The sequence below is a fragment of the Protopterus annectens genome, chromosome 1.part0 (assembly GCF_019279795.1).
Source record: "Protopterus annectens isolate FY-2018-M chromosome 1.part0, PAN1.0, whole genome shotgun sequence".
Classification (NCBI taxonomy): domain Eukaryota; kingdom Metazoa; phylum Chordata; order Ceratodontiformes; family Protopteridae; genus Protopterus; species Protopterus annectens.
The window spans coordinates 524,028,777-524,041,382 of NC_056725.1; the positions used below are offsets into that span (position 1 = coordinate 524,028,777).

At 35.6% G+C, this 12,606-nt stretch overlaps 1 protein-coding gene across 1 annotated transcript in view; it reads left to right on the forward strand.

Moving 5' to 3' along the window:
- Positions 1 to 12,606, forward strand: part of RRP36 (ribosomal RNA processing 36) — a 349,049-nt gene that overhangs the window by 221,401 nt on the left and 115,042 nt on the right. The window contains exon 3 of the mRNA XM_044061146.1: positions 1,928 to 1,994. Coding sequence (XP_043917081.1) covers positions 1,928 to 1,994 — 67 coding nt within the window. The remainder of the gene's footprint in view (positions 1 to 1,927; positions 1,995 to 12,606) is intronic.

A 12,606-nucleotide genomic window follows, 5' to 3' on the forward strand; every position in this document is an offset into this window, starting at 1 on the left:
TAGTTCTGACACTGATTTTTTGAGAGAAGTAGTGTCATTTCTAAAATGTTTTATGCAAGAGGGTACCCATTAGACAGACTTAATTGCTTTTGAAGTTGTCCAAGCCAGGAACAGTAAATTTCCTGCTATTTTGTAAGCAGGTTTACACCAAAAATTGTTGATAAAACTGATGAGTCTACAATGTTCTCTTTCCCTGTTCCATTGAGTTTAAATAGCCATGATATTCAAAATATTCTTACACAAAACTAGAAAATTATTTTAGGGAATCTAGAACTTACAAAGTTACTGCGAACACAACCTGTTTACAAGAAAACTAAGAACTTTACGCAGTTATTAGGCCAAGTGCCTAGTAATGGTAGAAATCCATTACAGTTGTAAGTACTGCAGGTATATTAACCAATGTAGTAGCCATTTTTTGAACACTGTGGATATCATTTTGTAGCCAAAGAATCATGTAATTGCCATAGTATTGGTTTAGTTACCTTGCAACCTGCACAAATTGTCAAAGGTTTTTGTATAGGGAAAACTATTAGAAAAGTGTCAAACAATTAAAGAACACTTGTTAACCATTAGGAAACATGATACTAACAATTGTCTGGCAAAGCACAGTTTGAATTGTACTTTCAGGATTTCAGGAAATTTGAATGTTTAGTGTTAGAAAAAGTGGATCCTAGGTTATTTGTTGATTCATTTAACAACTATTTGAAAGTAGAGGAGTTAAAGTGGCAAGTGTTTCTTAGAGCTGATTTTCTGCCAGATAGTAATGAGACTGTTCGTGTTAAAAGTACAAGATTTTATGAAGCTGCATGTGTCTCAGCTGTCTCTTTAAGCTTAACAGAAGTCAAATGAAGGTGTGTGCTTTTTAAAACTAAACCATTTATGCCATTTCCTGTTGTATTTAAATGGAATTATGTCGCTTTTTATTTAGTTTCTGATGAAATTCAAGATTAAATGAATGAAAGCACTAAAATTATTTTCCTGTGGAGCAGTATTCTTTTATTTTTTCGTTTAACAAGATTTGTTTGTGTGGACAGTTGTGTGGCAAAGGGTTTTACAGTCAAGTTACAGTAAGATGTGCAACAGAAACCTTAAGTGGAGTAATATGTTACGGACGCAACTCATTTAGGAGCCAAGTGCAATGCTTGCTGGTAGAGGCACATGCTTGCTTACTTACAAAAAAAACAGCTGCGGGCTGTCCTGGAATAAAGATGCATGTACCATATCTCTTGAGTATTAAGTTATCTTTATAAGATTCTGGAATATAACCATTGCTTGGTAATTGTGAACTTCATAGAGGTGGTCGTGATTTGGGTCCGAAGGGTGTGTATATCCTTCCAGGTGTGACCTTTGAAAACAATGGATAAGTGTCAGAAGGCTGAGTAGTTTTCCATGTGCTAATCTACTGTAAAGAATTTCACCTAAGATTAGCCGATGTGGCAGCTAATGTCCTGTCTGTATTTTTGTTAGCCTCTACTGCATAGGTTTATAGATTAGCACTAGGCTAACTACCCTTGTAAGCCATTTTAAGCCTAGCCAATTATTCCATGTAAGAGTCACACATAAGGTAAACACCTTAATCATTATGCCAACCTCCCACCAGACAATTTTTAGTTTTTCTGATTTCTTTAGTCAGTTAACATTAATTTCCTTATGGAGAAGGGTCTGTTACATGAGAGTACCCCATACTTAATTGTCATTTCTTATAGTATGCCTTTGTCAGCTGCAGTTTGGCATATAACACTACTGTTGTTGCTGTTCCACATGGAAGGCTATGCTATATTTCTGATAAGTGGAATTTCCATGGAGAAAACACAAAGTTAAAGCTGCATGGTTAAATATCGTATATGTTTTGTAACCTGTGTTGCTGAATTCAGTTTCTGCTGTCTGTAGCATCTTGTTTTGATACCATTATTTCATTCTCTTTCAGGCCAATAGAGATTTCTGCAAAGAAGCCAGTTCCATTTCTAAGACCGGTGGTTGCTGTGAAAAAGAGGGTAAGTGGTCTGCTTTGAGTGTGACAACCCTGGCCATGCCAGTATTATAGCCATCAGTTGAGAAGTATCATGAGATAACTAGTAAAAAGGCATTAATTATTGTTTTAGCTTGCTAGACAGTGACATTGTTTAGTAGTTAGTTAAATAGTGAAACAGGGTCTACTTCATTTGCTCAAGTCCCAGATACTCATCGACCGGATACTTTGTGTTCCAGGCAATTCACATGGGCTGCCAGTCAAGCAAGTAGCCTTTCTCCTGGAAGGTAATGACAGCAGCCATGGGGAAGGAGTGGGATGTGTGTGTTGGGGAGTTTACCTGTTAGGTTTGGGGGTGACTGGGAGATTTAGGCTTAGTGAGTGGAATTTGTGGGTAGGATTAGGGAGCAAATGGGAATTTTAGAAATTAGGGTCAGAGAATGGGACTAAAAATTAGGTTAGAAAGCGATGGGGAGGTTTAGCTTTGGGAGCAAATTATTTTCCAGAAATTATTGAATTATATGAGATTAACACTATGATAATGAAAATCCCTTTGTAAATTATTTTTATTGAACAAAACACAGCAGTAGTATAGTTAAAGGTGTGGGTGATAGCAGTAACTGCTGCCCAAGTACTGAGGTAGAAGCAGTTGTAAAGGCAATGAAAGCCAGTAAATATAATGTCATAACAGATCCAGATGAATATAAGGGGTACTTTATCTCTATAACCTTACCAGGAAGGCTGAAGTGTCTTATCTTTTTTCGAGACAGCTTTGGCAGTGAGGGGATGTCCAGGATGGCTGCACATTGAGCAACAGCTTAATTCTAGCTCTGCTAGTGTGAAAACAGAAACTTAGCAGAGAAAGCAGTGGACCTGTACTTCTGAGTAAATTTCTGTAACTGGCTAGTAAGTACAGTGCACTGCCTGGATGCCAGGAAAAAAGAAATATAGAGAACCTGAAAGAAAATCAGCTACAAAAGGTGAGAAAAAACTGGGAAAAGTACTGCAGCTCTTCAGAAAAAGCCATGCAAGCTTCAGACATGACTTCCAGTAACCTATACTAAAGTAGCAGTGCAAGCTTCAGACATGACTTCCATTAATCTATAGGAAAGTATTAGACAACTGCACATACACCTGATTAAAATAAAACACTGATGGAGTATATCAATTCAAACAGCAAAAGGCTGGAAAAAAAGGAAGAAGCTTTAAACAGATATTCAGATGAGATGATAAAACTGCAAAAGTCTGAGGTTGAAATGAAGAAAAGGCTGGCTGAATATGAGACTGCACAAAAAGAGATGTTTCAAAAAATAATAGAATTAGAGGATAGAGCATTGAGGGAAAACCAGAGATTTCCTCCTGTACCAGAGAAGCGGGAGGGAACAGATTGCATTAATTTTATGAAAGCACAAATAAGCAACTGGACTGATATTCCACAACAGGAATTAATTGAAAGAGCACATATGCTCTAAACCTGTGTATGAGAAAGCAGTCTAGACCTTTAATAGTAAAGATGCAATCTTAGTAGTAGAAGGAGTTGATTCTTACAAAACTGTGACAGAAGGAGAAAGTACTAAAAGTGGGAGACAGCAGAGTGTTTCTGGACAGTGACTACTCATTGTACACTAGGCAGAAGAGGAGTAAATTTATTCTGTTGTTCAGGGAATTTCAAGAAGCAGGAGTGATATTCAAACTGCTGTATCCAGCTGTCTTCAAAATATTTTTCCCTGGAAGGACAAAATCATTTTTTTGATGAAGTACACAGTAAGGAGGAAATGCAAACATTTGTCCAACAAAAAGTGAGCTGTGGAACAAAAGGAGATTCTGCTTCTTGTTCTTCTGGTAGTAAAGAACACAGAGAGACTGTGCCATTGAAACCTTTTCCAATTTTTCAACAGAAAGTGCTTGAGAGAAGGAAAGAACACGAGTCAAGTAGAAGAATTGCAAATACTTTGGAAATGAAACAGAGAGAGGATTTGGGAGATGAAGATGAACAGGAATAAAACCAATAACGTGGAAATTGACAACTGTGGGTTTACAAAGCAGTAATTTTATTTGTGAAACATGACAGAACAAGCAAATCTAGAAGTACTGGACTTTTTTTGGACTTTGTTAAACTTGTAAGGGACTCTAAAGCATATGCCCTACTTCATGTCATTAATGTTCAGAAAAATACTCGGGAAGGTCGAAAAAGAGGAAGAAAGTTAAGTGGAAGTAAAACACCATTTTTAATGGTACTATTTTAATAGTGCATGATTTTATTTGCATGATATAAAGTAAAGTTTCCTCAGTATTTTTTAAGTGTAATGGGATACTAATGGAAATAGGTGCTCCTGTCTTTTTTTCTTTTTCCCTTCTTCACTGTTTCTCCTTATTCAGTTTTGAGAAATGTAGGAACTGCAATGTAAAAAAAACTGGTTAAAAGAGCATGGCAAAAGAAAAATTAGTCCGCTTTCTCTCTCTTTTTTCACTATGGGAATGACTGGATTAAGGCCCTTAACTTGATCTAGTAACACGTTTTAAGAGAAGGCAAGTAAATGAAAAGAATATTGAATATTGTAAGGCTTTTTTAGTAAATAAATGTATGCTTAGCAGTTTTGTATCTGGTTCTCATGTCTCCAGGAGACAATCTGATAAAGAGAAATGACTAGGAGATAATGTTCTCTGAAGGCATTCAAGTGTTTTCCCAGCCAAGAGAGCTACAAAGATGAGACAAAACCAGACAACACTTGGTAGAAGCACAGGCTGCACCAGGCATCTTGGTATGGATAACTTTGTTTTAGGTTAACTCGAGTCTGTAAGCATGGCTGTCACTTTGGAACATTTGTTCCTATTAAAAGGGTAAAACTTCAATATTTGAAGAACTACATAGTTTTGTCTGTTATTAAGTTAATAGGTTTTAGGGTGGTATTGGGGTGTGTTTCTTTTTTTGAGGGCTTTCAGTAAAACAAAAAGTTTTGTAAGATGTAACATAGGCTCAAATGGATATAACAAGAAACAACTGTATAAAAATATCAACCTGCCAAACAGTGTATACATGTAACATAAAAGCTAGAACTAGACATTTAACAAAAAGCTGTTCTACATAAATGGTGGGAATAATAACTTTTTAAGATAATGCTTTCTCTTTTGTCTTTAAATGTCAGTGGTCTCACAAATAAATACAAAAAAGAAAGAGTAGTGAACTACATTAAAAAATGTAGTGTGTAAATAACTATGCTACAGGAGAGACACTTGGAAAGAACTGAACATGTGAATTTGATAAAGAAATGTTTTCAGGATGGTTATTCAGCAGAATCCCTGAGGCAAAGAAAAAGAGGAGTACTTATATTAATTGCAAGAGGAGCTCCAATGGTGATGGAAGATGATAAAAAAGATTAATAGTAGCTTTGTAGTACTAAGGGACTACTGGGAAGGGAGGAGGATTACACTGGCATGTATTTATATTCCACCTAAAACTGCTGTAGTGGAGCTTAAGAACATTCTGAGAGAATTAATCATCTTTCAGCAAGGAATATTGTTTATAGGTGGGGGCTGGAATTTGATTTGCAACAGCGAAGGGTGTCCAGGGGGCCCAGAAGGAAAATATAACAAAGGAGGGTAAGGGTGGAATTTTGAATAAAATTTATGAAAATATTTGGCATGGAAGATATGAATTCAGTAGTAGGAGTTTGGTGTGCATGAATGGGCGTACCTTCATTGAAGATTGTGCGTCAGGGCTGGCAACTCGGCATGTAAAAATCTACTGCCAATCATTAGCAGACCGGAGTTCCATTGTGGCGACCCCTAACTGGGAAAAGCCAAAAGATACAACAAGTTTGGTGTGAATTTACATATTATTCCCCAAGGGTCTGTATCACTTCAAAACCACTGACGATTGAATTCCTATTCATTGAACCCTTTTTGTCAAAACCACAAAGCATCGAACAGACTTTTTAAATGAAGTTTTTTTTCCATGGTAAAACATTGGAAGGCCAACCTAGCGACCATCAAAAAATCATAAAATTTAAAACCTACTCAGGTGGGGGGCTATACCTCCCCACCCCCCAATGTGGAGGACTGTGCCTCCACCCCCCTTAACTAAATATACCAACTTCGAGATCACACTATAGTGGGAAAAGAGCAAATTCCAAATGGTGACCAACCGTTGCTTTGCCCTAGGAAAACTTTTGATTAAAAGTCCATTTGATGGTTTGTAGTTTCAACAAAAAGGGTTTGATGAAGAGGGATTTGATTGGGTCTATATCACTTAATTGAAGCCACTAACATTCTCCAAGATACAAAAACTGGGCTAGGCTAGACAGAGTTTACATTTCACAGGAACATGTGCATTTAATTAAAGGTCTTGATATGCACCCAATAACTACTTCGGATCATATGCCAATAATAATGAAAATAACGCAAGGTAGTGAAATAAAAATGAGACACTGGCACTTTCTCACCTATCTGGAAAGAGAGGAATTTAAGGAATGGTTAGTGGAAATTATTCAGGAGCTATTAGATAAGATAGAAATTTCTTCTGAAAATATAGCTAGGGAGTGGGATAAAAATTAAAGTCAAGTTTAAAAGTAGGGTAGAAATAAAAGAAAGGGAGATATGGATAAGAAGTAACACAAATTATTTAGAGGAACTGACAAATGTTAAGTATGGTAAAACATTGGGAATCCCACAGAACAAGAAGAGGAGCAACTGCAGAATGCTAAAAAGAAAATAAGGGATTATTTCTAACGTGCATGAGTTTAGAAAGATTGTTGTTAAGCAGCTGTTTTTTGATGGTAACTCTAGAGCACAAAAACTTTTAGCACAACTACTCAGGCAACAGAAAGTAGAAGGGACTGTCGCCAAGCTTAGGGAGCCTATAACAAGGAAAATAAAGAGATCCTTTATAAGTATTAGAAATATTTTGGAAATTCTATGGAAGTCTGTAATAAAGCAGAGAAATATGGACGTCAAGAAAAGGTACAACCAAGGTTAGAGGTAGATGAGGTTTAATTAATAACAGTTGGAATAGCAAGAGATGAGATAAAAATGGGTGATGTATACTAATCTACAGGAAAGCCCCCAGGAATAGATGGTATTCCTGTGGAAATTTGGAAGCTAGGAGGAAAGAAAATGATAAACAAAACCTTCCAGATCATTAATAGTATTTTAAGAGGAGAAGAAGTACCAACATCCTGGAAGAAAGTAGTGGTAGCTGTAATACCTAAAGAGTATGACGATCCATCAGATCCAGCTTCATGCAGGCCCATTTCAATACTAAATGATTATAAAGTTTGTAATGGCTAAAAGAATTGCAAAAGTGATGCCAAAATTGGTCTATATGGATCAGTGTGGTTTGTGTAGGGGAGGCAAACAGTTGTCAACATTAACAGAACATTAATGATCCAGAGGGAAGCAGAATGTAAGAAAATACCACTGTTGTTGTTTGGTCTTGATTGAGAGAAAGCATTTGATAGAGTAACCTGGGATTTTATGAGTATGATAATGGAAGCATTTGCATTCCCTGATAAAATTATAAAGTTGATTAGGAGGATATATAAGGGATCAGAGGTGAAAGTCAAAGTGGGTGCGTTCCTCTCTGATAATTTCTGCTTCAGCACAGGAACCAGGCAGGAGTGTTCTATTTCCCCTTTGTTATTTGCATTATATTTAGTACCATTGACAAAGAAAATAAGGGACTCAGAAATTCAAGGATATAATTGGTACGGTAGTCAAGAAAAGCTGGCTCTATTTGCAAATTATATTATTTTATACCTGATAAAACCAGAAAAGGACACTGTAGTGTTGTGGAATATTTTGAGACAGTTTTAAATCTTTTCAGGATACAAAATTAATGATGCTAAAACAAAGGCAAATAGTGCTAAGTTATGTACCTTCACACAAATTGGTTCAGCAAGATCCATGTTTATGGGGATATGATAAAATTAAGTATTAGTATGGATTAAAAATGATTCTGGTATGGCAGCTAAGGATATGTGGGAAGAGACTAAACAAAAGATAATACAAAAACAGAAATTGGAAGCTCTTTTATATGGATATGGATAGTAAGATACAAGCAGTTAAAATGTTTTTAGTCCCTTTAGTCTTATACACACATCAGGCATATTTTTATCAACCAGAAAAGTTGTGGATAATTAATAAAGAGCTGAAGGATATTGTCTGGGAGGGGAAAATGTAAGCGTCATGTGGGATAAGCTGATTCTTCCAAAAGAACAAGGTGGATTGGGATTGCCCGATTTTGAATGGGTATTTCAGAGCTACACAGTTAAGGCTGCTATATATAGAACAAGCAGAAATGTATAATTCAAAGTAGAAAGGGATGATGATGAAGCAGAGGGGATGCTCAAGAAACAAGAAGAGACTGTGATTTTGGATGCAGATTTTTAAGGAGAATAACAATAATCATACAGAATATTATATTCATAAAGTAGTAGAAAGTATTCTAAGAACTAAGCCAGCACTGGAATGGAGAAGGGAGATTCTTTCAATAGGTATGACTGCAACTAGGGATACAGACAATAAGTAAGAGGGGGCAGGAATTTATTGGAGAAAACTGGCAAATGAACAAATGTATTGGGAGCAAATAACTAAAAAGGGAAAGGTAGTAGAATGTGAAGATGCCAAGAATTTATTTGGACTGCGTGTTAGAGATTGCATTGCCTATCAAGGATTGATATCCGAGTATAGACAAAGAGAAAGAAATGGGGGGGGGGGTCCTAAACAAAAGACCAGCACTGGCAGAATTTTGTTAGAATCTAGAACAGAAGCTGCTGTTAAAAAAATTATAATTAGTAGAGCATACAAAATGTATAACTATACTATATATACTATATATGTATATACTATATATATATATATATAATGATAACTATAAGAATCAGGTTAGAAAAGATTGGGAAGAGACATTGGATAAGCACTTCACAAAGATACAATGAAGGATATAAGTTTGTCTCCCAAATATGCAACAAAATCTAGAAGATTTAGGATTTTTGCTTGGAAATGTTTGCATAGATATTTTTATACCCCAAGTAGACTCTGGAGAATTTTTCCTCAGGTATACAGCAAATGGAGGTGTGATGGGGAAGAAAGAGCTAATTGGGAACATATTTTCTGGGAGTGTAATGTGTTTGCAAGCTTTAAAGATTACCTGCAAAAACTACTCTATCAGAGGTACTGGGTGAGCAAATTGGTGTATCTAGGGAAATTATTTTTCTGACGTATAATACAGAATCGGAATTGCCTAGACAGAGTAAGACCTTGCTCAGTTTAAATCTGCTGGATGCCTAAAAAGCAATTACTAGAAAATGGAAATCAAAGTCTAAATCAACTGTACCAGAAGTAGTGAATACAGTAACATAGATAAATCAACTGGAAGTGAGATCTTTAGAAAAAGGTAGGAGCAAGTTGTATAGGAAAAAATGGAAACTGTGGGAAGAATATACGGGGGAATAATAAGGTATAAAAGAGGGCAAGATTTGAATGAGCTATGTAATATATGACTGACAGTGATTGGGTAGATAGTGATGCATAATGTTTGCATATAAAATTGTCTACATTCTCTGACGTAAAATACTTGTAACTAAGACTGTCAATTTGGTTTGTTTTCAATTAAATAAATGTATGATTACAAATGTCATAAGTGATAATTTAGTACAGATACTTGTTAAAAAAAAGTAAGACTCTGAAATACAGAAAGACAAATTCTTACAATTAAAAATTTAAAATAACCACTGCCAAAGGTGTTTATGTACCTGACATCTGGAAAAAGCAACAGTAGTACCAGTTCCAACAGTATTAGGAAAAGTCCTGCTGCAAGCTGTTGCCTAGTAAGTCTGACAAGTATCCTCAGCAGGGTATGGAAGAGAACTATTTCTGTCCCTAATTCCTACTAATACAGGGTAGTTTGTTGATATTGTACAGTATGGATTTATCACCAGAGGGTTTTATCAAAGTAGTCTCACTGAGATATATTCCAGTGTGGAGCATAATCTTTGTCAGCAGATATAATTTAATAGATTTGTCTAAGTCATTTGATTCTGTACTACATTGGAGTGCATTTAAGATGAAAAGATTGAAAATTAACAACTTTATTACTATGTGTGTCTGTGTGTGTGTGTGTGTTGAGTTGGCTGCATGATAAAAACTATAAGGTCTTCATAGTAAGAAAGAAATATTTAGATGAAACAACTGTGAATGTTGGAGTGTCTCAAGGTACTGTTTTGAGCCTGTTTTATTTTGTTTTTCACAATTCCTCTTTTCTAAACATGTTTAGAGGAGTAAATATGCGTACCATATTGAGATTGGGTCAGTGGTCAAGAGCACTGCATTCTGTAAAAGTGTGTAGATAGTATAATTGAGTGGCCAACCTACTGTGAAATAGTATTTAATTTTAAAAAATTATTTTGTTACATTTTAGAAAAAAATAACCATGACTGCCCATATTCAGAAAATCATGAAATTATTCCAGTAGTACCATCTGACACGGATCTTGGTTGACTATTGGCAAAAAATTAAATCTCAGTAATCGTGTTTCTGGTGATGTTACGGTATTATGAAGTATATTCTGAGAACCATTAGTATTAAGATACAATAAGTGTAATGATTTCCTTCATTTCACTGCTCTTTTTAGACCCCATATTGATTATTGCAGGGCTGCTTTTATCTTCTCCAAAAGGTTCAGAGAGGGGCAAATGTACAGTTTTGAAGGCTGGAATATGAGGATAGATTAAAGGTCCTAAATTTGTACTGCCTGGCATATATATTTAATGAGGGAAGACATTTTATTGTACCAGTGTTTGAATGATGAAATAATGACATCGGTTTATGAGGTAGAGTTTTCAGATAATTGTGTATTATTGACAGTTTGACTCTGTGTGTATATATGTGAAAGTACATGACCTGTTTTTCATCTTATCCAGGAATATGTTTGCCCATATTTTCTGCTGCCTCATTAACACCCTGGTAGGTTTTCTCTGCTCAGTTCTAGCATAAGTAAAAACAGGTATTTGCCATACTGTTGCATTCAGTTATCAAGTTGTATACATTAGTTCTGCAGAAAATGTAGTCAAATGTTTATTAGAAAAAAGAAAAGTCTGTGGTATCCCTTGAAGTCTCAGAAAACCCAGTATGCAACCTATAGTGGATTAAAAACAAACCAAGCAGAAACTTCACAGTGTGGGGGGTGTGAAGTTCACTACCTAAAATATGTTATGCACCTAGTTCACTAGTAAAAATTGAACTTTAAAATATGTAGTACAAAATAATAAAATAGTAGGTAGTCCGCAGTGGAGTTAAAAATGGAATATTCTTTATTGAAACACACAAACAGTCCTAGTTGAGTATAATGAAAAGCATACATAATCTGGTTATTTGGAGCATGTGAGTGGTTACAGAGGGTGGTTCTGTTAAGAGCAATAATAGCATTAAATTCATTCCTTTAATCAATTCCCCCTTCCCGCTTAACACCATGGTGTAAACTGAGATTGTACTACCTTAGAACTGAAACTAAAAAGCTAGAGACAAATTAAAATATATAAGAACAGCTTATTAAGGCTAACCTACTAATCCAAACTTTATTGATTAATAAACCAACTCACTAAAAAAATGATTAACAAAAGATGCATCACTAGACATCTATCAGAATAAGTATTAGTAACTTATAAACTGATAAACTGAAACACTTTTAACAAAGATCGCTTTCATACCAAATAAATACCTCATCAGATTTGTATGTAAAAAACATATCATAGTATTAATGAACGTGTGTAAATCTACAAGTGAACACCTAAGTAGGCTGAAAACCATAGCTATAATTGCTAAGGTAGAAATACAGTGAAAAATGTTGAAAATAAAGCATTAAGGTCCTGGGAATGTGCTCAAGTGTGGCCTCTAAGAAAGCACTTTGTTTAAATGAGTAAAAATATCAGAAAACAGCACCAAGGTCAGTTATTTTCATTGTAAACTATTTACAGTGTTTTATATTTGTTTATAACAATATTAGCATGTAATGTCAGCATTGATCAGTCCCATATCAGACTTTTAATAGTTTTTTAAACAGTGGGACAGTTTTCTGAGTTCTAGCATGCTTTTTATGGAGCAATAGTAATTAAGCTCTGTTTTTCTAAGAATTCATTTTCAGCTGCCACAATAGTTCACATTCTTCTAAAAGATTATGGATGTCTCCTTCCAGTTCCAAAAGATCCGTACAATCAGTTTGAAATTTAAAGCCAGTGTGTCTTTTGTGTAGCTGCAGGTGCTGAGCCAGTGCATTATTCTTGCATTTATCTCTAATTTTGGAAAGATGGCCAGAAATCTTTCTTTTAAGTCTGTTGAGCATTTTCCCCACATAAAATGCTTTGCAGTATTTACAGCTAGCCCTGTAAACCACCTGATTGAGTTGCAGTCACCTCCTGTATTGGTTTAAATCACTTTTTTTTAAATAAGGGCAGGAAAACATGTCTCCCTCCTGTATATGCTGACAAAAAGCAGAGTTGGCTCCACACTTACAGGGGCATGTATCCATTGGTCTAGACCTACCTTCAACCCAACTCCTGATGTTTCTGGCTTTCCTATGCAAAAAGGAAGGAGCTTCTCCAAGGATGTCCATTGGATATGAGCTTTCAGTAATTGTGGCCCAG